The following is a 23928-nucleotide window of genomic DNA, read 5'->3' on the forward strand; positions in this document are numbered from 1 at the left end:
AAGTCATGTCCTTAACTCAGAAGACTAGAGATGGATGGCCTTGTCACAAAAAAAAACTTGCTCAAAACATAGCTTGCTCAAGAAAAAAGCGAAAAAGCAAAAGTAAAAGCATAAAAGAAAAGTAAAAAGCAAAAGGGTGAGGTGTCTTGATTGTAGAGGATGATGGCAAATCAATCATTGTAAAAGTAGGAGTATAAAAGCAAAAAGTAGGGAGAGAAAGTATTATCCAATTTTTAGTTTGACAACCCAAAAATTAAGATCAATTTTATCATGCTTTCTTAGGTAGATTTACATTATTGCATTTTATTTTTTTGTATTGTTATTTCCTTATTTCAATCTATCTTGTTTTCTTGTTTTCATTTCATTTCAATACTTGTTTCAAATCCTTGTTTTCAATACTTGTTATTTTCAATCTTTTCATTCCAATCAGCTTGTCTCTACATTTCTTGTCATTCAATATCAAGAACACTAGTTGCATTCATTGAAGTCATTAATGAGTGTAACTTGGTGATAAAGTCATCCCCTTTCCTCTTCATTCTTTCATGTTTTAATCCTACAAAGTTCATGTTTTCAATATTTTCCTCTCTTTAAACACTAATCTTTCCATACTCATTAGAAATAGAAGAAAAAAATGAATAAGAAAAGTTAAAAAGTTCTTGTTTTCACTCATCAATCATTCCTCCCATCTTAAGATTTAGGATGAACTTCAAACTCATAAAACTAAACTCACGCCACTATATTACTACTTTTTCTTCTAACTCCTTCAATAATTTGATTCATAAACCAAAGCTCTGATACCACTTGTTAGGAATTCTAGATCACACTAATCTCGACTAACGACAATTATCCTCAAGATCTTGGAATCAATGATAAAACATTTTTTTGCTAAGGGTAATTGTATTAAAAAGAAAATTTTCGAAGTACAAAGAATAGATATGATTGATAGTCAATCACTATCTCAAAGCTCAGCTTACAAATCTATAGTACGTGGTGTTCATATCCTCAATTCTATACACGAATGCAGGCCTGCCATCCCACCACTTCTTCTCTCCCTTTGCCAAGTGTGATGCTTCTTTGGAACAAATGTCCGCACCAAAGTTAACCTCACGCCAAGTGTTAGTCACAATGATCCATTCCGCGAGCCCTTTCACTTTGTCCCAAGCTGCTCGAATCTGCCAATGTACCTGATCATTTTGAAAAGATTTCACAGCTGCAGCAGAGTCGGATTCCACCTAGATATGTTTACATCCCAATTCCACCACTTTTGAAATGCCCTCCACTATCGCAAAACTCTCCACTATAAAGTTAGTGGCAATGCCCAGACCTCCAATATATGCACCAATAACCTTGCAGATCGCCTCACCGAAGCGTGCCCCAACCTGAAATTCCCGGATTACCTCGTGAACAGCCATCAGCGTTCACTTTAATCATGGTACTGGGAGGTGCTACCCAATAGCATTCTAGTATGCGTGGAGCCCTCTTTAGCTTTGTCGGTAACTTCCAGGCCTTCAGAACTTCCAAGTCTCCGGTGGAATTGTTCATGTGTTTCTTCGATCGGTCATATGCTCTTTTGACCACTCCTCGAACTTGAAACATGACAGAGCTTATGCTCGACTTCTTGCTGCCATATAAGACCCCATTTCTATTTCTCCAAACAACAAACAAACAAGTGATTGCAGCCGCCCTCCATAGATCCTGTACGAGAGGGCTTTCATTTTGACACTTTATTAACATATCCTCCCTATTTGCAATCTTTGTGTGGTGCTGCATGTTCTCTTTTGACCACTCCTCGAACTTGAAACATGACAGAGCTTATGCTCGACTTCTTGCTGCCATATAAGACCCCATTTCTATTTCTCCAAACAACAAACAAACAAGTGATTGCAGCTGCCCTCCATAGATCCTGTACGAGAGGGCTTTCATTTTGACACTTTATTAACATATCCTCCCTATTTGCAATCTTTGTGTGGTGCTGCATGTTCTTTGCTATGAGCTCCCAGCACCTTTGTGCAAACATACATTCAAATAGAAGATGGTCTTACGTTTCCTCAGCCTCTATACAGATGCAGCAGCGAGACGCCAACTGAAAATTCCTCGCCCTTAGTTTCTCGTTTGTATGCATGGCCCCATGAAGTATTTTCCATCCTATCCCATGCGTCCTTGGCAACACCTCAACTGACCAGAGAAACTTGGTCCACAGCGGCCCATTGACCCTCTCTTATTGCTTCATGGCTGAGCTTATCGAGAACAAGCCATTGGTGGATTGGCCATACTCTTTCCTCGTCTTCTCTGTGGTCGATCCCGAGTGGAGTTGACTTAAATCCACCCCAAGGCTATTAAGAATTTGTTTCAGGGAGTCCGCGAACTTCCATTGATTCCCCTGAATGCAAGCACTGAGTGGTGCTTTGAGTTTCTGCAGAAGCCTTTTGTCCTGGATATGGTTTCCGATGATCACCTCCCCTATCTAGTTATCCCTCCATAAACTTATGTTCTCTAATTTTCCAATGATCCACCCTTGATGCGTATCCATCTCTCTGAGAGCCCATTGTAGACCGGTCCACACTGTAGATTTCTTATGGCTCGACCAATGATAAAAGGTAAATTTTGATATAAGTCTACCTACGAAATGAACGATGAACTCAAAACGTAAGTAAACTAAAACTATCTTATGATGCTATATTTTATCAAAGATTTCTACTCTCAATTCTATCGAAATAGAGTGGAATAACAAATTCGTTCCACTCCTAGTTCTCTAGCATGGAATGTTCTCTAATCTAATTAGTCAGTCTTAAGTCTAATGAGAGCTTTACGAAGGGGAATTATACTACGATGCAAAATGAAAAGCAATATATTTGAATTTAAACTATGAATGCTATGGAAATATGATTGTTTTTGAATCTAGATAAAGGATTAGAGGGGAATTGAATCCACCTCGAATCCAACTTGATAACCTAGCATAGGTTCTTGTATCTCGATTCTTACGTTCTTACGGCAAGAATTTCGAGTTCTAATCCCTAGTGTTCATGGCATTTCTACCAAATACTAACTAGCATGTGAGGTCGTCCACCCATTCTCATGGCGAATCACGACCTTCTAGAGTGGAATATATTCTACAATGCTTCTACACTATACCACTAAGTTTTCATCAAAGCTTCATCAACCTCTCTAATGGAGGTTTTAGCCTCGAATCATCAACCCATCATTTCCCATTGAATTATAGCTACACATCATATCAACATTCTAACTTTACTAATCTAAATTAAACAATAATTGAAATCTAATTAATTAACTAAGAATGAAATAAGAACAAGAATTTAAACTAGATCTATAAATGCAAATGACAAAAATCAAAATTGAATAATAATAACTATTTTATTTATCTAATTAAATGACGAACAATCATTCAAGGAATTAAATAAAAACAAGATATGAAACTAATTAAATTAGACTAATTAAATCTAAGGAAAACTAGATCTAGAATTAATTAATGGAGGCTACTAATTTAATCTTTAATCTAGGTCTAACTATCTACCATTAAGAAAGAGCTAAACTTTTTGTTTTTATACTTTCAGATCCAAAAATCGTGCATGGGCTTGGAGCCATGTTTTGGGCCAGAGAATCAGGCCCAAAACCCAATTCTTTCAGTCTAAAAAGGCCTATTTAGCTGCAGTTGGCTTCAACAAACTTTTCGTCCACTTCTGCTCCTCTGATTGGGTCAAGGCTTGAACCATTGGAAATCTCTTTCCGAGCCGGTCGTTTTGACATAAGGTAGGCCCCATTCCGAGGTCTGAGTCCAAAGATACGGCCTTCGGAAGTTCTCGACGACTTGTGTCAAGCTTTTACGCCGCGTCGACTTTTCAGCTTTTGACCGGGCTTTAGAAAGACTTTATCTTCTTGAATCTTGGCCTTTAATCACGAAACTCCTTAGTGACCGACATTTGCTCCTTTATCTCGCTAAAGTGGCATATTTCTGCACATAATGGACTTTGAAGCCTGAAATGCATAAAAACACGTAATCAGTGTTAACTATTAATTATTACTCACATAATTGGTCTAAAAGTATGATTATTAAGGGGTTAAAACTACAGTTTTGGGCTCTTATCAAACCACCCCCAAATAGCATTTTGCTTGTCCTCAAGCAAAGATGAGAAATTAGAATAAGTGACCAAAAATGGAGTTCTATCTACTCTCGTTTCGCTGAGTGCGATTGCATTGACCATATGCAACAAGGCCTTAAACCACTAGTAATTCCCTAGTGGACGAGTTATAGTCTCGTGAGAGTTTTCTAGTGAAGGTACTCACAAACTTCATCTATACTACAACGACTAAGAAATAAAACTATTGTTTCCTTATTCATGCTCTAAATTAACAATACCTCTCACTAGCAATGCATATAGAGTAATCAAGTCGAAACCTAAGCTAATATATGCATAATAATCAGTCATCTGAATAATAAACATATATACAATGAGTAAGGCTATGAAATGCAAGAATGTGTCCGTTTTGAAACTTTGGAATAAGCCCTTAAGTAGGTTCTCACATAAAAGTCAAGACAAAAATCACTCGATTTTTCCACTCAAGTTTTTGCTACTCCAGGTGTGCAAGTGGGCACTTTACCTTACAATCTCAATGACACACAAGGAAGCCGAAGTTGATCAAACACATCTGCCACTTACTATCCCACTAACCTATTCCTAATTGAGCTAGAGGTCTTTATTAGGTGTTCATGGGATTAGGAGATGGTTTAAGAAGGAACTAAATGGATATTCAAAAGGGACAAGTCTGAGATAATAGAGTCTTCATATTATGTAACTAGAGAAAACCTTGTTATTTACTTTTGCTTCTACACTTTGTTTCCATCCTTAGCCATATTTTTTTTTTCCTTTTTCTTTGGCTTTTGACTCCTTTTATTCTATTTTTTTGGAGTTTTTATTTTATTTCTATTTTTATTTTTCTTTTTTTTGGATGGAAACTTCTTTTCTTTATTTTTTGAAGCAATTAACTAACTTTTGTTTACACAGGTTTTTCTCTTCTTCTTTCTTCCTTATTCTATTCTCAGACTTATCTAAATTGGGTAGGTTGAATTTTTTTTTTTTTATTTTGTTTTGTTTTGTAACAGGGTAAAGGATTTGTGGTTTATGAAAGGGCTAATCAAAGGCTCAGTGGGGCGACTAGCGGAAAATATACTTAGGTCGGAATTTCTAGCTATATCGATCCAAAAAGGGCCTAAATTCTCTCTTAGGACATGGTATAGTGGTCAAGCAAGTGGACGTGTGATTTCTCTATCCGGATTTTACTTCTCCCTTGTGTCATTTCTCAAATGTTTCACTCATATAAGGCTTTAGGCTATATTCTCACAGGATTTGTAGAATAAGTACTCTAGCTTAGATTTCAGAAACTTACTGCCAAACAATCATAGATACTCATGTAATATATTTATAGATAGATGCAAAGATTATTACCTACATATTAACCTAAGTTTCTAAAACTATTCTAATGCAAAAAGCTACATTGGAGACTTCTAGATTATTAAGAGCATAGAAAAAAAAAAACAATACCAATATTCCTAAGTGTATAGCATAAACTTTTTATTTTTATTTTTTATTTTTATTTTTATTATTTTTAAGACAAATAATACGTAATATACAACCTAATATGTGCTTAACATTTACATCGTGTTTTTATACCACCCCAAACAATTTGGGAGAAGGGGTTCATAAAACAATTCAATAGCACAATTAAATTATGTAACTAACTAATTTTTATAATTTTTAACATTTTATAAATAAAAGTGCGTAATTTACATCCTAAAAGTGTCTAATTTTTGCAATGTTTCTATCTCACCCCAAACAATCGAGCGTTTGTCCTCAAAGTGTAAAGAGATAAGGAAAGAATTTACCATAGAAGCGTGGCAAAATTGGCGACTGTGAATGTAAATATTGTAAAGATGATATGATAATATGAAGCACAATTAAACCGGGTAGTGCGTACTAACTAACACAAACTCTACTTTGGAGTAAACATGACAGGCTTAGGGTGGCAACAAGATTTGAAACGAATACCAAAATCGCCACCCCCAAACAAAATTGGAAAACTCTTTTTAAGTTTGAAATTTTTGTTTGGCCTATACTCCGTAAAGTTGGTATTGTAACGAAAACTTGGGTCTTTTAAGGTCGATTCGAGAATTGCTAGATTACTATTTTTATAGCTTTAAACTTTTTTACTTTTTATGAATTAGGTTTAATATAAAGGAAAACAATAAGCGATAAAGACATAATTCACACCATAGAGAAACATGACTCAAAACCAAGAAAACATGCAAGAGTGGAAAACGTGAATTATGTGAACCGTGGACTTAGGATTCGGTATTTTACAACCACACACTCCATAGGGAGGGGCCGGTTACCTGAATGGTGCATTCACCAACATATGGAAATGAAAGGAAATGCACCAAACACAAAAATTGAGTTGTTTATAGTCGATACTCGAGAGACTTTATCTAAATATATGTATGAATATGCAGTTTATCATATATCAACAACCGAAAATAGTTGTGGATCGTTCCATAAATAAATATCATAGAAAACATATCCAAACACAATCAAGCACCAAGATTTCCTACTGACGCAGCCTAGTGGAATGAAAGCTTAAGTCGGATAGACCTATAACATAACCGCATGCACCTTATGTTTCATCTTTGAACGAGAGGGTGTCCTAGTGAATAAGTGTGGAAAAGTGAATGGTTGTGGAAAATATGGTGGATTGGGATAAGTTTTAGAGGGAAAGCATGGAAAAAATGAGGATGTGGGTTTAGCACAAAACTCATTCATGGTGTAGTTAGGGACCTGTCTCAAGTCCGAAAATGAAGGTGTCAAGTGGTTTATCCTTGGGAAGTATTTGTTTACTAGGTGGATTTAAAAATCATGAAGCATAGGAGAAACTAAAGGATCGAGTGCAAACTCGAGGTTCCTTTGAAAAGGTGGAGGGTGGAAAATATTGGTGATGGAAGGTGAATGATTCTCAGCTAGAGCTCTCAAGTCCATATCATCAGAAATCTTGATATATGCAAGACATTCCTCAATAGGTGGGTCAAAAGGATCATTGGGATAGAGATTGAAAAATTCATCTTCCGTCATAGCATCAAGGGATGAATGGTTGTTGGCAAGGGGGGACTCGCGAAGTGGTAAAGAAGCAGTGCAAAAGAGTTGCAGGAATTCTTCTTCGATTTCGTCTACTACTAGGGAGTCATTGTTAAAGTCGGAATTTCCGAAGGAAAGGAATTTGTTAATCTGTTTCTCCGGAAACATGTTTTTGAAGTAATCTTGAGCTAAGCTCTCGATCATGCTAACCTCGCCATTTGTAGAGAAATCGGGATACTGTGTCCTCGTTTTGAAAACATTTACCTCAACAGAAAGATGGCCAAAGGATAAGGACATCGAACCATCGCGGCAGTTTATAAGTGCGTTGGCAGTAGCCAAGAAGGGACGCCCTAAAATGATAGGTACAGAGTCGTTAGTGACTTCTGTGTCGAGGATAACGAAGTCGGTGGGTAGTAAAATTTTGGACTTTAACCAGCACGTTTTCAACCACACCCTTAGGATACTTAATAGACCGATCAGCTAATTGCAATATCATTTTAGTAGGTTGCATCTCCTCTAGACCTATTTGTTTATACAAATAAAACGGGAGTAAGTTAACACTAGCCCCCGTGTCTAGTAAATGCGGTCGTCGTGTGAGAATCTCCTAAGGTGCATTATGCGATGGATCGACCGGGGTCCTTGTATTTAACAATTCCATTATTTTCGTGATAAAGTTGGGGGAACCGCTCAGTTAGAAAGGCATCTTTAGGTATGTTGGTCTTACGCCTAGTAGTGCACAACTCCTTAAGAAACTTAGCGTGGTTAGGTAGCTTTTTATAGCTTCGGAGAAAAGGAAGGTTTATCGTTAGATTTTTGAAAACGTTCCTAATCTCCTCAAAGTTAGTATCCCCGGTTAGCATGGCTAATTTCGAGGGAACGGTGGTTTAAGCTCTATATTTAGCGTATGGCTCGACTTGATGTGTAACCTTGGCTTCGTTTCTTAGGTTGTGGTTTAACCGGGTACTTCTACGGTGGTAGGTTCTTCAGTTTCTATTTCGTATCTAGTTCGACATCCGGTGTAGGGAGTACTGATGGGGTAACTATAGGCATAGTTACTTTGTTATCAACCACTCTTCCAGAACGGAGAGTGGTGATGGCATTTAGCTCACCTACGGTTGTAGTTTTCGTACTAGTATTACCGTTTACCTCAAAGGCTGTGTTTGCTGTTCTAGGGTTGGGTATAAACGGCCCGAAACACACCTTTTGGTTGGGCTTTCTCTTGGTCTAACTGTTGGTTTAAATTATTAACGGATTGTAGAATGTGTTGGTTAGATTGAGCCATGGTTTGGAAAAGTTGTTGGCTCACTTGTATGAAGGTGTCAAGACGATCCGGTTGTGTGAGTGTAGTAGTCACGGATGGTGTGACTGGAACTATCTCGCGTTGATTATTTATGGGCGGATTATGATAGTTATTATTTACCGGAACGATACCTCTATTAGCATTATAATTATTATAACTACATTGACCTTGTGCTTGACTTTGTCGAGGTTGCACTTGGTTGTTATAATTATTATAATTACCCTGATCTTGTCCTTGTTGTGGTGGAGCTTGGTTATAATTGTGCGTTGGCCTAACATATTGATTATTGTACCATGTAGGTGTGACTTGTTGGTTATTTCTCCAACCGAAGTTGGGATTTTGTCTCCAAGGGGCGTTAGGTTCACTATTAATGGAACAAGAATGTTCATGGGCTATAGGACGATTGGAGTCGGGATGCTTTCGGGGACTCCAATGTAAACTACATGGATTTGAATTTACATTCATGACGGGGATAGGCTTTTGTTGTACAGAAATGGCCTCTACCTTTTTAGTGAGGGATTCAATTAGAGTTTTAAGCTCAGGATCTAATTTAACCTCAAACATACTGGTAGCCTTAACTGTTGAAGAAGAACTAGCGGAGCGAGAGTAATCGTCACTACCCCCAATTATTATTACGCTTAGTCTGATCTTCCAAAAATTTATATGCCTCTGAGGCTCCTTTACTTAGGAAACTACCCCCATTCATTATGTCTAGGACTTCTTTATGGTGGTGTAGAAGTCCTTTGAAAAAGGCACGAACTAACGTGTCTTTTGCTAGGTGATGGTGTGGACACTCTATAAGGAGATCGGTGAAACGATTCAAAGCCTCGAAAATGATTCATGAGGATTCTGCCGAAAAGAAGTGAATCTTGGAAAGCATTTCATCCGTCTTTAGGGGTGGGTAAAATGTTCCATAAACAATTTGAACAAGTTTGGCCCACGAGTCCACAGAATTAGCGCTTGGGCAGTTAACCAAGACGCCTTATCAACTAAGGTGAAAGGGAATACCCTCAATTTAATTTGTTCCGCACCAACCGTAGGATGGTGGAATGTTATAAGGACTTGTTCAATCCACGATGTAGCCGATAAGGTTTTTCATGGTCTAAACCATGAAAAACGGGTAACAAATTAAATATATTTGGGGGGATGCGGAAATCCCCCACTGAGTCTGCTAGAACGATGCAAGATTTAGGGCTATCGCTCAAGGCTTTATAAAAGTCAGAGAGAGGAGTCTCTCTTTCTTCAGCCATAATATCAGGTGTTATGTGTGAAATAGCAACTAGAGGTGTAGTGGGTGGGAAACTAGATAGACTTGTTTGTTGACGTTGCCGTGTAATTACGTTAGTTGTTTTTCTTCGACCAGACCTTAATCTCATGCAAGACTAAGTCGAACTTAACTAAACATGCAACACTCCAAACAATTTCGATATACTAGTAGAAACCTCTAACCGGAGATCGCGAGGTGTCAAGAAAGGAATACCTGACAAGGTCCTTGCTTCGCTTTATGAATAGCGCCTTGTTTACGCGTGTTCAGTGTAAATAACAAGTTAGAACACTGAAAAAGTTGAAAAATCGAAATTTAAAACAAACCCGTGGAAATCCGCAAATTTCAGCTTAGGCTGCGCTTTTCGCTTTTGATGCGTCGTCGCTCCGTGTTCCAAGAACTTAGCTGGTCGCTCGGTATGGGGCTGGTCGCTCAAGGTTCCAGCGTTTGGGCAGCAGCGCCGGATAGAAGGTGGTCGCTCCATATATATTTTTGTGGAACTTTTCAACGCTGAAACGGACAACCACAGTATGAATCAAACAAGGGTGGGTGGGTTTAATGGGACTTAAAAATGACTAATTATACTATGAAAACAATGCTAAAGTGAAACTAAGATGGCAGCGGCGCCATTTGATAAAAGGTAAATTTTGATATAGTCTACCTACGAAATGAACGATGAACTCAAAACGTAAGTAAACTAAAACTATCTTATGATGCTATATTTTATCAAAGATTTCTACTCTCAATTCTATCGAAATAGAGTGGAGTAACAAATTTGTTCCACTCCTAGTTCTCTAGCATGGAATGTTCTCTAATCTAATTAGTCGGTCTTAAGTCTAATGAGAGCTTTACGAAGGGGAATTATACTACGATGCAATATGAAAAACAATATATTTGAATTGAAACTACGAATGCTATGGAAATATGATTGTTTTTTAATCTAGATAAAGGATTAGAGGGGAATTGAATCCACCTCGAATCCAACTTGATAACCTAGCATAGGTTCTTGTATCTCGATTCTTACGTTCTTACGGCAAGAATTTCGAGTTCTAATCCCTAGTGTTCATGACATTTCTACCAAATACTAACTAGCATGTGAGGTTGTCCACCCATTCTCATGGCGAATCACGACCTTCTAGAGTGGAATAGATTCTACAATGCTTCTACACTATACCACTAAGTTTTCATCAAAGCTTCATCAACCCCTCTAATGGAGGTTTTAGCCTCGAATCATCAACCCATCATTTCCCATTGAATTATAGCTACACATCATATCAAAATTCTAACTTTACTAATCTAAATTAAACAATAATTGAAATCTAATTAATTAACTAAGAATGAAATAAGAACAAGAATTTAAACTAGATCTATAAATGCAAATGACAAAAATCGAAATTGAATAATAATAACTATTTTATTTATCTAATTAAATGACGAACAATCATTCAAGGAATTAAATAAAAACAAGATATGAAACTAATTAAATTAAACTAATTAAATCTAAGGAAAACTAGATCTAGAATTAATTAATGGAGGCTACTAATCTAATCTTTAATCTAGGTCTAACTATCTACCATTAACAAAGAGCTAAGCTTTTTGTTTTTATACTTTCAGATCCAAAAATCGTGCATGGGCTTGGAGCCATGTTTTGGGCCAGAGAATCAGGCCCAAAACCCAATTCTTTCAGTCTAAAAAGGCCTCTTCAGCTGCAGTTGGCTTCAACAGACGTTTCATCCACTTCTGCTTCTCTGATTGGATCAAGGCTTGAACCATTGGAAAGCTCTTTCCGAGCCGGTCGTTTTGACATAAGGTAGGCCCCATTCCGAGGTCTGAGTCCAAAGATACGGCCTTCGGAAGTTCTCACGACTTGTGTCTTTGTTTACGGGCGTCGACTTTTCAGCTTTTGACCGGGCTTTAGAAAGGTTTTATCTTCTTGAATCTTGGCCTTTAATCACGGAACACCTTAGTAACCGACCTTTGCTCCTTTATCTCACTAAAGTGGCACATTTCTGCACATAATGGACTTTGAAGCCTGAAATGCATAAAAACATGTAATCAGTGTTAACTCTTAATTATTACTCACATAATTGGTCTAAAAGTATGATTATTAAAGGGTTAAAACTACAGTTTTGGGCTCTTATCAACCAACCCCCCGATTTGTTCCTGTATTTTCCATTCATGAACTCTGACCAATCCGAAGTGTCGTTCAATAAACTCCAGGCAAGTTTCATGAGCATCGATAGGTTTATATCTCTGAGCTTACGGAGGCCCAGTCCACCCTCTTCCTCTGGCCGAGAAACCTTTTGCCATTTTACTGTGATGAATTTCCTCTCCGTTGGGCTGCCACTCCAAATGAAATTTTTGATAATACCCTCGCATTCTTTAACCACCGACACTGGCCATTTGTAAATAGCCATATTATGTACCGGTATGCTATTGAGAACCTGCTTAGCCAGAACCACTCAACCCTTGAAGGATAGCATCTTTCCCACCCAACCGGCTGCCCTTTTCCTGATCTTGTCGACCATAGGTGCTAATGTTGCTCTTGTAACCCTGCCCACAGTTAAGGGAACACCAAATATCTTTCCAGTAGGAAACCCTCTTTTATGCCCATGATATCCTCAATGTCCTGCTTCCTTCTATGTGCCATTGGACTCAAGAAAATCTTGCATTTAGCTTTGCTTATTAGCTGCCCCGAAGCCAACTGATAGGAGTCTAGAAGCTCCATGAGATTCATGAGCTGCCTCCTTCTTGCATTACATAAGATAAATATATCATCAGTGAACATAAGATGTGTAGGGCTGGAGTAATTACTTTGTATCACCATTCTCTGAATTTTCCTGTTCATGCAAAGCCATTCCAGCCCCTTACTCAGACAATCCTCAGCGAAGGCAAAAAGTATCGGCGAAAGTGGGTCTCCTTGCCTAAGCCCTCTCTCCGCTGTGAAACAACCAATCAGACCTCCATTCAAAAGAATCGAAATGGTATTATTTGTTACAGCTCCCTGAATCCACCCTATCAGTTTCTCATCAAACCCCATTCTCTGCATAACTGCCCAAAGAAATTTCCAATCCAGAGTATCAAAGGTCTGCGAAATATCCAGCTTGATGCCTATATTTCCACTTCGTCTCCTGACATGCAGCTCATTGACGAGCTCAGAAGCCAACCCCACAGCTTGAGAAGAGTTCCGATTAGCAATGAACCCATATTGTTCTTTTGTGACGATCCTCTGAGCGAGAGTATTTAGCCTTGAAGCCAAGATTTTTGTAATGACCTTGAACCCGAAGTTTGCCAAACATATCTGTCTAAATTTATCCAGCTTATTCGCGCCCTTTTCTTTTGGGATCATTACCAAGAAGTTTGCATTAAAGCTTCGCGGAATGCGACTTCTGATGAAAAAATATTGTACCGCCCTGGCCATGTCCAACCCCACTACATCCCAGAAAGTCTGAAAGAAGTGACCTGTGAAACCATCCAGCCCAGGAGAGCTATCTGGGTTCAAATCAAAACTGCCTTCTTTATTTCCCCCAGAGAGGGTAACCAAGTCAAGCTCACATTATCCTCGTCTGTCACAGACCTTGGCAACAACTTGATAAGGTCGTCATCCGTTGGCAGCTCGACTTTTTTCAGTTTCTTAGAAAACTGTCGCACCATGAAATCCCCAATCTCCTTTTGATCAGAGAGAATCACCCCCTCTGTGTTTTTGAGTTCGGAAATGTAAGATTTATTTATGTTCATATCAGCTAAGGCGTGGAAGAACTTAGTACTTTTATCCAGATCATTGTCCCATTTTACCTTGGACTTCTGCCTCCAAAAGGATTCTTCTTGCTCTAGCAAGCCCTCGACTTTGTTTTCCTGGTTAATCAGATCAGTGGCCAGAGCATCAGTGAAATTCCTCTCCAACTCTTTTTGCATAGTCTCCAGAACCTCAGATTCCTCTCTAACTTTTGTGCCCAAGTTCCCAAAGATATTTCGATTCCAGCACTTCAAAGCACCTTTCAAACGCTTAAGCTTTTGGGTGAGCACGAAAACTGAGTGTCCTTCTATGGGCTCTGACCAACTCTGAAGCACCAGATCCTTTAAGCTTGGGTCAGTAGTCCACATCTTGAAGAATTTGAAGGGTACATTCCTGGGCCTTAGGATTGTGATTGTCCAGCCAACAAGGGGTGAGTGATCAGAGCACAGCTTACTCAGCGCACCCTGTACCTCCAACCTGGGTGCAAAAGATTCCATTCAGTGTTTACAAAAGCTCTGTCCAGCTTCCCCACAACCTTGTCCACTCCCATCTATTTATTCCACCAAGTGAATTCGAACCCAGAGTGAGGAGCCTCCATCAGCTGATTTGAATTTACCATATCTCTGAAGTCCGTCATTGCTACAGACCGGGGAGTTCTTTCACCTTTCTTTTCTGTTGGACTAAGATAAGCATTGAAGTCGCCTATCATAAGCCATGCTCTAGACGAAGAGTTTAGACTACTCAACTCCGCCCATAAATGTCTCCGTCTCACATACATTGAACTTGCATGAATGATAGTAATCAACCCATTCTAGGACTTTACCATGATGTGTTGGCTCGATTGACTGTGTAAAGTTGGGGCTAACACATCATGCCTCCAAAGCAGCCAGAGATTAGGCACCCTGTTGTCATTAGAATTGTGAATAATTTGGGTGCAAAGCCCCACCGAATGAAGAAAAGATGTAGAGAACCTAGACGGGTCCATCTTAGGCTCAGCTATACCAATGATATCTGACTCCCATCTTTTCACAAGCTTTGCCAACCTAGACTTCATTTTATTATTCGAGATACCTCGAACATTCCAAAATATGCACCTCATTAAGAAAAGAGATGTGATTATTATCGAATGAGGCAAGCCTCAATTCTTATTTACTGATTCCCCCCCAGGCTGAAGCCTTGTCTTGGGTGGATAAACCTTTTGCAACTTCCATTGCGGCATATAGCCTCTTTTCTTTGTTGTGTTATCCCCTTTATCAGGTGGTAGATTTTCCTCTGCCATGTCCACCCATCTATTCGATGTGGAACCCCAATCTTTATGCAACTCAGAGATCTCCGCGTGCTGTGTACCCCCAGAACATGGAGGAGTACTCCTCTCTTCATTGTTTCTCTCGATTGCATCCTGTTGCAGGCTAGTATTGTTGGAGTTCTCCTGGTCCCCATGAGCAGTACCCTGATGGACCACCATATGGAGAACCATATCTGCCTCCACATTTACAATATCTCATTCCTGCTCTGCCGATGCTGATGGAATGATAAGGTTATCACTCATATCATGTAACACCATAGCCAAAGAATCTGAGAAGACCTCCTTATCCACATCCACAATATCATTTGCCACTTGCGGCTCTGCAGCGTCAAAGAAAACCTCTTTGACAACCCCTTCCACCTCTTCACTGATTGTGTTCAAGACCTCAAAACTGTTATTTACCACCGGTCCATTAGCCGTTCCTGAGGTACTACCTTGCTTGACTTTCCAGACCTCCGAACTAGTTTCCCCGTGTTCCCGCCTATGCCTGTGTCCCCTTTTCCTCTTGGGAAGAGAGACGTCTGTGGGAGGAGGGGGAGAGGTCGAAGTCTGGTGGACCACGATCTTCCCACCGCACTCATGGCCCTCTTAAGCTTCTTACATTCCGTTACAAGGTGCCCAACAATTTTACAGTGATTGCACATCTTAGGCAACTTGCCCACTTCCACTGTTTGCTAAAAGTTATAGTGAGGCGTTTTTACATATATCTGATCCGGTAACGGCTTCGACAGATCGACGTCCACCAGAATGCTTGTGTAATACCCATACTCTGTACGCAATGTTTTCTCGTCTATTTGCATTGGGTAACCAACTCCTCGTGCAATAGAGAGCAGCGTTTCCGGCACCCAGAATTCTTGTCCAAGTCCCGACAGACGAATCCAAACCAAAGCATGTGATTGTCTCTGCAATTCTGGATTGAAATTGGGACTCCATTGACTTAGACGGAGAGGGACCTCGTCAAAATTCCAGGCCCCCTGAGCCCATACTCTATTCATGTCATCTGCATTTGAGAAGCGAAGGAAGAGGAAGCCTTTCCCAATTGGCGTGATAAGCCACTCCCCAGATGGATTCCATTTTTCCTTTGCCAGTCTTCTGACCTTCTCAAGCGGCATCTTCACCAAGTCAATATGACCAATGAGGCAGTGTCTACAGTACTCCAATCCTTTTTCATAGGCGGAGGGTGTGGTGGTGATGGAGGGGTAGTCACCCATCTGTTCTGGAGGTGAGAGATCATTCATCACCACCTGTGGCAGAGGATTTTTCTTCATAGCTTCTGCATAGCTCCTGACTGGTACTGTGCTCTTAGCAGCACTCATGTTGCCCACCACCCCCGAGGGAGTTGGGTTCTCCATCTCATATAGGTTCATCCTTGACAACCCTTTCCGGAACACTCACTGTAATGCAATGAGGGATTTTACCCGAAAAAAGATATCATGAGAATAATCAGCCACAAGACCCAACCTTTTTAGAACTTTCACTGTTCACAGTGAAGGATTTCACCCAAAAAGGCAGGAAGAGAAGAGAATTTCGGAACTCACACTTGAAGAGCAGTGCAGGATTTTACCCGAAATAAGGAAGCAAGCTTGAGTTTAGAGAAAGGAAGATAGATTAAACTAGATTGTTTACTCAGTTGAGAATGAAGGGGATGAGTTCTTTACCTTTTTCAGAAAAAACTGGAGGGAAACTGAAGATAAGAAAACTCACCTACTTAAGTTTACTATTTACGGGAAGCTTTGGTGCACTGGATCAAGGAAATAGAAAACTCTTAAGTGACCCCCAATCGCCCACTTAAGGTCTCCATTTTTGAATTGGTTATGCACAATTCCAATCAATGACAAAACAAGAACACCAATACAACCACTAAAACAATAATGAAAGAGCAAAGAATAAACGAGCACAAGGAATTACATGGTTTGGAAATTGCCTATGTCCACCCACAAGCGTACCAAAATCCACTATAGTCAAAGAGTTGTTTATAGTGTCACGAGCCTAACACACACACCAATCTCTCTCTCTCACACACAATTTTGGCACTCACAAATTTATGTTATTGCACTATCACAATGCACTCACAAGTTTGGCTATTATCTTATACTAATTATTGCTCCAATAATGTACTCACTATGCGCTCCGTACATTATGAGTTCTCTTAGTTGTGTCTTATTAAAACTCAACATGTAGTGGGGTATTTATAGAGAAACCCAAGTTCCAAAACCGTGAGAAGTTGTATTGTTTCCTAAAACCCGTTATGTTTAAAGATAGTAGACCAATGGAAAATCGCCACATCACTTATGTGAAACTGGATACCCTTAACACCGGTTTTCTTCAAAAATTAGATAAAAAAGGACGAAAGAGTTAATTAAGCAAAATATGACCGACGGAAATGGATTTTGTCAAACTCAAACAGAATGTTAAAAACTCAAAATGAATCTAAAAAAAAAACCCAAACAGAGAACTCTTTTTTGTTTTTCACTTTATTTTCAAACGAAGAACTATACACCTATTATCTCTACTATTCCATATCTAAAGCTTGTTAACTATAATTTGTCAAAATTTAATGTGAATGGGAAAAATGATGAATAAGTTCAAATTGGGTTATTTAGATAAGGGATAAGAGTAAGATGTGATGCCGGGTAAGGGAATCGAGCACATTTTATTGGATTAAGAAATAAGAATATGGTAAGAAGAAGAACCACCAAGCAGTGGCAACAGAAGTGTTGAAAAATCTCGCACTTTGTTTTGTTTTGACACGATTCTTTTCCTTTATTTTCTCTTTTTCGTTAGTTCACATTTTTGTCCTTTTTATCATCATATCCTTTAAAAACCCGATATCCAATTTCATAGTTGAAACGTGACAATTTGCGATTGGTCTAACACTTAGCTGGCAGCTAGTAGTTGTTCCAGTAGCATTTCTCTTTTTTAAAGGTACTCGCTATGGGCACCTTCTATTTTGTGTTGGACAATTTCCAAAAAAAAAAAGATTTATTACAAGTTTGCCATTATCCTAAAAAACATGTTTTGTGTTGGGCACCCCAACTACATCAAGAATAACTTATTGCAACCTCCTATTGCCCTTACCTTCAAAGACTCCACACCATCGTCTGTTTCAAATGAAGGGAATGAAAGTTTAACTGTGCGATCATCGTGGCCTTGTTTCTCTTTGCCCTGCCTCAGGTAAAACGCATCCGGTCAATCAAACTTTCATTGCCTCTCATGCCAAACAATTCATAAAATACCATTCAGATAATTAAGCCACAAAGATTGACACCTGCAGGAAGCCGGCATCTCTCTCCTGTACAACAAGGGCAAATACAGGAGGAAATGAATATCGGAACTTCAAATATCTCAGCTACTGCTATGTTTATCTCTACCCTCTACATAGTGATCATCCCAAGTGAGCTACAACTCCATAGTTATCATCAAGTAGCATCTCTACATCTTTACTTTCTAGTTAGCATACTAGTAAAAGCTACGGATTCTACTAGAACGAAATTAGAGGACAGAATGATACCAAATATCTCAACTACGACATGTTTATCCACTAAATATTAATAATCCAATCTAACTCCCATAATTACCACCACAAATCTCTACGCCTCTACTTTCTACCAAATATATCAGAAATAACATCTGATTCTACTAACAAGAACGAAAATGATACCAAATATCTCAACTACGACATGTTTATCCACTAAAGATTAATAATCCGATCCAACTCCCAGGCCATAATAACCACCAAGAATCACTACTTCTCTACTTTCTACCAAATATATCAGAAATAACATCTGATTCTACTAGCAAGAACGAAAATGATACCAAATATCTCAACTACGACATGTTTATCCACTAAAGATTAATAATCCGATCCAACTCCCAGGCCATGATAACCACCAAGAATCACTACTTCTCTACTTTCTACCAAATATATCGGAAATAAAACTGATTATGGCATGATCAATCATCTCAACTACCACTTATGTTCAGTGCCTACGTTGTGAAGTTATCATCCAAATAAAGCTAGAACTCCACACTTGTTACCAAGAAGCTTCACTACATTCTGGTTAACAGGCAAAAATAAGCAATCGGCTCTACTCTCTATTTTCTAATTAACGTAACAGAAATAACAACCCACCTCCCATCACCAGCACACACCACACCACACCAGCATGGACACAAAATATATACCACCCCCCAAACCATTCAAAGCTCGACCAATTGATGCAGAGGCAGTAAAAAAAAAAAAAATATATATATATATATATATATATACAAATCCAAAAAAAAAAAAAAAATATATATATATATATATATATATCGATACTTTAGGGTATTGGAAAAACTGTAGCTTGGTGAAGAAAAACCAGGAAGAGAGAAGGAAGAAAAGAAGACCGGCTTTCATAAGTTTTTCTGGTTTCATTTGAAAACAAGTATGCAAACTGTGGTACGCATCCGTGTTTTTTCAAGTATTTAAACCTGTCACTCTAATATCATAGTATGATTTTTTGAATTCTAGTTCAAATCTAAAAAATAATATAAAAACATTATGAGGGGTTGAATGAGGTTTTCTAAATTATTTTAAATAATATGAAACTAATTCTAATTTCAGTAAAGTGAGGGAGTGCTTTGTAAATTGTTTAAAAAAGAGGGAGCTGATTAGAATAATAGAAATACACTTGATAAGAGTACCTCCTAAAGACCGGCTATCATATAGTGTAGAGATAGGGTTTGGATGTGGGGGTGTATTGAACTCTATGTTGTGCCCAAGTGCCCAACACAAACTCGGCCGGGGTCTGCCCAACACAAGTATGACCCTGTTTAAATTGTGTAATATTGAAGCTATGTTTAGTTGGACTGAAGGATTAATGTTGGAGAGGCCCATCTTTTAGACCAATGGGCTCTCAAATAATGTGCAGTTGGGCCTCCTCCAGATTGTATTTTGCATCTTAGTAAAGTTTGACTGTGGGAAAAATGGAATTTCTGGGTATCAAACTATGACCAATTTCACATAGTAGGCAACCAATTTTTTTTTGTTAACACTTTAGGCATCAAACTTTTCAATTTTAACAATGTGGGGATTTCATCAGTTTTCCATCTAAATTAACTTAACAGTTGCTTATGTAGACACTAAATTATTTATGTGGACATTTGCCACATCATTATAATTTTGCCACGTAGATTAATTTCTTAATTTTTGATAATTTGTTTTTTAAAAAAAATGCAATTGTTAAGTTAATTTGGATAGAAAACTGACGAAATCCCCACATTGTTAAAATTGAAAATTTGGATGCTCAAAGTGTTAACAAAAAAAGTTAGTTGCCCACTATGTGAAATTGGCAATAGTTTGATGCCCAGAAATTCATTTTTTCATTTGACTGTGAGTGTCTTTATCAAAAGAAAAAAAATACATAATATACTTATCAGATGCTACTAAAGCCCATTCGCACTTTCATAGGTTGAGATCATAACATCTACCATGACCAATAACCTAAATACCATAGTTCATAGTTGCATTCACATATATAAACAACAAATATCTAAGCCTTGATCTATATAACAAGGAAGGGAGGAGTGGGACGATAAATTCCACCTCATAAGGTGATATTTGGTCGTGCCACCCCCTCACCATAACCACTAGATTGTTTTCCTGGGGTGAGTTAACAAGTTTTTTAGGGTGAGTTTAAAAAAAATTCTCACCTCACCCACCCACCCAAAAAAAGTGTGAACTGTTTTTGGGCTGAACTTTTATGGGCTATTGGGCTATGGAAACATGAGTAGAGGGTGGATCTTGTAGTGAAGCGCCGCGATATGTGTCATCATCGGGGCGAATGTCGCGTCGGTTTAAAGCCAAAGCGACGATATGTGTTGTGTTAAAAGGGCGGATGTGCGTCGAGGGCACCGAAGGCATGTGTATCCGCATCGCGACGGGGCGGATCTTGGCGTCGGGGGTGCCTAAAGGCGTGTATCCGTGGTCGCATCGGGCGGATGTGCGTTGGGGGCACCGAAGGCCCGCGTATCTGTGTCGTGTTGGGGGCGCCGAAGGCATGCATATCTGTGTCGTATCGGGGGGCAGATGTGCATCGGAGGCACCGAAGACGCGCGTATCTGTGTCGTACGACACGGGCAAATACTAATATTCATATAAAACATAAATATAAACATAAGGGTAATTAGCTTATCTGAGACTATGAGATACACTATCAAAAAAAATACTATGAGACTATGTAAGTAATTCATATAAAGCATGAGCAAACTAAGGGTAATTTGCCATTTGGGTTGATTTGAGACTGTACAGGCATCCAAGTAGCAAAATCCAAAAGTTCAGTGTGAACACTACAACAGAAAGGCTCATTTGCCGCGCCAGATCCGGTTGCTAAAATTACTGAAATGTGTTGCAACTGATTAATGGCAACACTTATGTTGGCGTTGCAAAAAAGTGGGTCACAAAAGCTAATTTGTGACGCATGTAATGGCGTTGCAAAAGAGTAGAAGCTTTTGCAACGCCTATATCCACGTTGCTAGTAATTTGTTTGCGCTGCTACTAATATTTTAAAAATAAATTGGTTTTGAAAAGAATTCAAACTATTAACAGCGAGTAGCGTTGCAAAAAACAAGTTTTTAACAGCACCCTTGGGCGTTGCAAAAAGTGAATTTTTTTAGCTACACTATGATCGTCGCAAAAGGGTTAATACCTATTGTTACATGCATAACGTTGCAAAAGGGTGTTTTTTTTTATTGCAAAAGCATGGTATGGTTTAGCTACACCAGATGCGTTGGTAATTGGTAATTGTATGAAGCCTTTTAAAACGTCCTGTTTTTTTTCCTTGCAACGCCTTGTGTCCCCACTAGTGAACCTAAATTATTAGAACCTATATTTTACAAATTACTTCAATTCTTTTGAATTTGCTCATGCCCAGTGTAATTTATGTAAAAAAAAAATAACAATCATATTTCAATTCACAATGAGATGTAACAAATATATCTGATTAACAAAGATCATCCATTACAAAATTATTTAAAGCATCCACACAGCCAATATATTGTATCACATAATTTTCATAGCAATCAACTAAAATTAGACATGTTCTTCAAAACTAGATTTTGGCAAAATTTACAAATGTCAATAGTTTGCCAACTTGAACAACATCCATCCACAATTTCTTTGCCAAACTACCTGTAACCGGTCTACCAATCTGGTACAACGAATTGAAAAAAAAAAAAGACACATTAAACTTCTTGGAAACATAAACAAAGCTAAAATGAACTCAAATAAGCAATATATGCATGTGAAAAAAAATTTACCAAGTCAAACTTATAGACCTAGGAGGTAGAAATACCACTACAACCTGCCACAATTTGTCTGGTTCAATTCCCAACCTTTTACAGTCTGAAAATCAATATTATGCTCATGGCCAAAAGCTTAAAATGGTACAAATATAATAAGAATAAAGAATAGGCAAGAACCGATAAAATTTAAATTGAACATAGAATAATGGGTAAAAGAAAGAAATAATAAGAACAAGAAGCAATTGTGTTATATGGACAAAACATGAATAGCTAAAGAACAAAGGAAGAATGCAATTAACAGCCAATCTTAAAGATATATGTTTGTATCAACAAAAACATGGTCTATAATTAAGTGACTCGATACTAACATTGTTCACTTGCTAAAGTCCTCAAACAAGAGCATAACAAAAATTTTAAAAGAAGGGAGATTTGTACCTTGATCCAAGTGCATAGGAAGAAGGGCATTGCCACTTCATGGTAACCCCTTTGTTGGTTCATATATATACCTTCCAAATCTCCAACCAACTTATATTGACCTAATTTAGTACAAAGAGTAGGACATCCGAATCTGAAAGCGGAAACAAGGGCGAGTCACAAAATCTAGAACCTTACTTCAAAAATTAAAAGATGATCAACATATTCTGAGTAATATTATGGTTCCAAAGGGAATGTTAAACACCAACCACTCAGCAGTCAATAGATTGTAAGCGTACTGGGATTCATTAACTTTTTACACCCCATTACATATATATCAGGCATATGCCATGACACGTTACAGACAAGAAAATAAAAGATTAAATTCTTGAGTATGCAATAGAATTCAAAATGTAGATTCAGTGCAAAGGAAAAGAACAGATAAATACTTGAATTAGTTGTTGATGCAGCCAAATCCAATAGAAAAAAGACAACCTAAAGAAACATAGAGATTATAATTAGATGCCAAAAGGTATAAGAGAATAATCAAAACGCCGATTAATAATATATAGTCAAAATTCACTAATCATAGACCCTAATATCAGTTTGGTTGAAAGTAACTTGTTACAACTTAACGATTTCTAAATGGCTCCACCACTAGTAATAGCTGTCCTCTTAGTGGTCTGTCTGAAACCTGCGCCTCCTTGAAGCCCTTGCAACATCTTTCAGAAGAACAACATTGAAACTCAAGGGATCTAGTAGGCTAGACAATTTGGTATCATTAGGTACAGGTACAATTCCTATACAGCTACAAGCATTGAAACTCTTTCAAGGCATCAAGGGGACAAACAAGCCTTATACAAGGATCACATCTAGTTCTTGAGGTATACTAAACACCAAAAAATCCAGTTAAAATAACTATATATTATCAACAGCGCTATACTGCAAAATGTCAACAAAAACTTGATAATATTCAATCAGGCCTTACCCACCAATCCACTACGCACTATCAGCTAGTAGTCAACAATGTCAAACATATAATGTACTATTATTCATTTTCAATGGACATACCAAACAAAAGAATGGTAAAAAAGCCAAGATGACAACAAACCATGGTGAATCAAACTATCCTGAAGTTTCAACATTCAAACTAACTTAATGCTTAAACCATCCACTCATCATACATATATTGTAAGCAATTGAAAGGGAAAAATAAAATGAAGAATACTTGAAAAAAATCAAAGCTTCGAACTTTTCCCCCTAATAGTATTTTACGATTCCAAATAAAAAATAGTAGAGACTACTATGGAAATACAATTAAAAATTGAACAGTACTCAACTGTTCTCGCATATGGTGCTACTCGAGCCAAGAAAATATTAGTTACCTGAACAATCAAAAACTAAACTTGAGAAATCAAAGCTTTGATGGCAGTGGAGGCTCAACCAAAAGTCATCAAAGGAATTACACTAAACAATTGGAACAAA

General features: G+C 38.2%; 1 protein-coding gene and 2 long non-coding RNA genes across 3 annotated transcripts; all 3 read right to left on the bottom strand.

The window, feature by feature from the left end:
* Positions 1-13201: 13201 nt before the first annotated feature.
* Positions 13202-14217, bottom strand: LOC147493972 (uncharacterized). The gene is made up of 2 exons (XM_086567997.1): positions 14018-14217; positions 13202-13916 (listed from the first exon to the last, which is right to left on the bottom strand). The coding sequence occupies exons 1-2, from the start codon at positions 14215-14217 to the stop codon at positions 13202-13204; spliced, it is 915 nt and encodes a 304-aa protein (XP_086424123.1).
* Positions 14218-17714: 3497 nt separating this feature from the next.
* Positions 17715-19361, bottom strand: LOC147493973 (uncharacterized). Its single transcript, XR_015198592.1, has 2 exons — positions 18878-19361; positions 17715-18037 (listed from the first exon to the last, which is right to left on the bottom strand). It is a non-coding gene; the product is annotated as an uncharacterized LOC147493973 (long non-coding RNA).
* A 2349-nt stretch (positions 19362-21710) lies between these two features.
* Positions 21711-22714, bottom strand: LOC147493974 (uncharacterized). The gene is made up of 3 exons (XR_015200246.1): positions 22465-22714; positions 22045-22129; positions 21711-21935 (listed from the first exon to the last, which is right to left on the bottom strand). It is a non-coding gene; the product is annotated as an uncharacterized LOC147493974 (long non-coding RNA).
* Positions 22715-23928: the final 1214 nt, after the last annotated feature.

This window comes from Coptis chinensis, chromosome 6, assembly GCF_015680905.1.
Source record: "Coptis chinensis isolate HL-2020 chromosome 6, ASM1568090v1, whole genome shotgun sequence".
NCBI lineage: Eukaryota > Viridiplantae > Streptophyta > Magnoliopsida > Ranunculales > Ranunculaceae > Coptis > Coptis chinensis.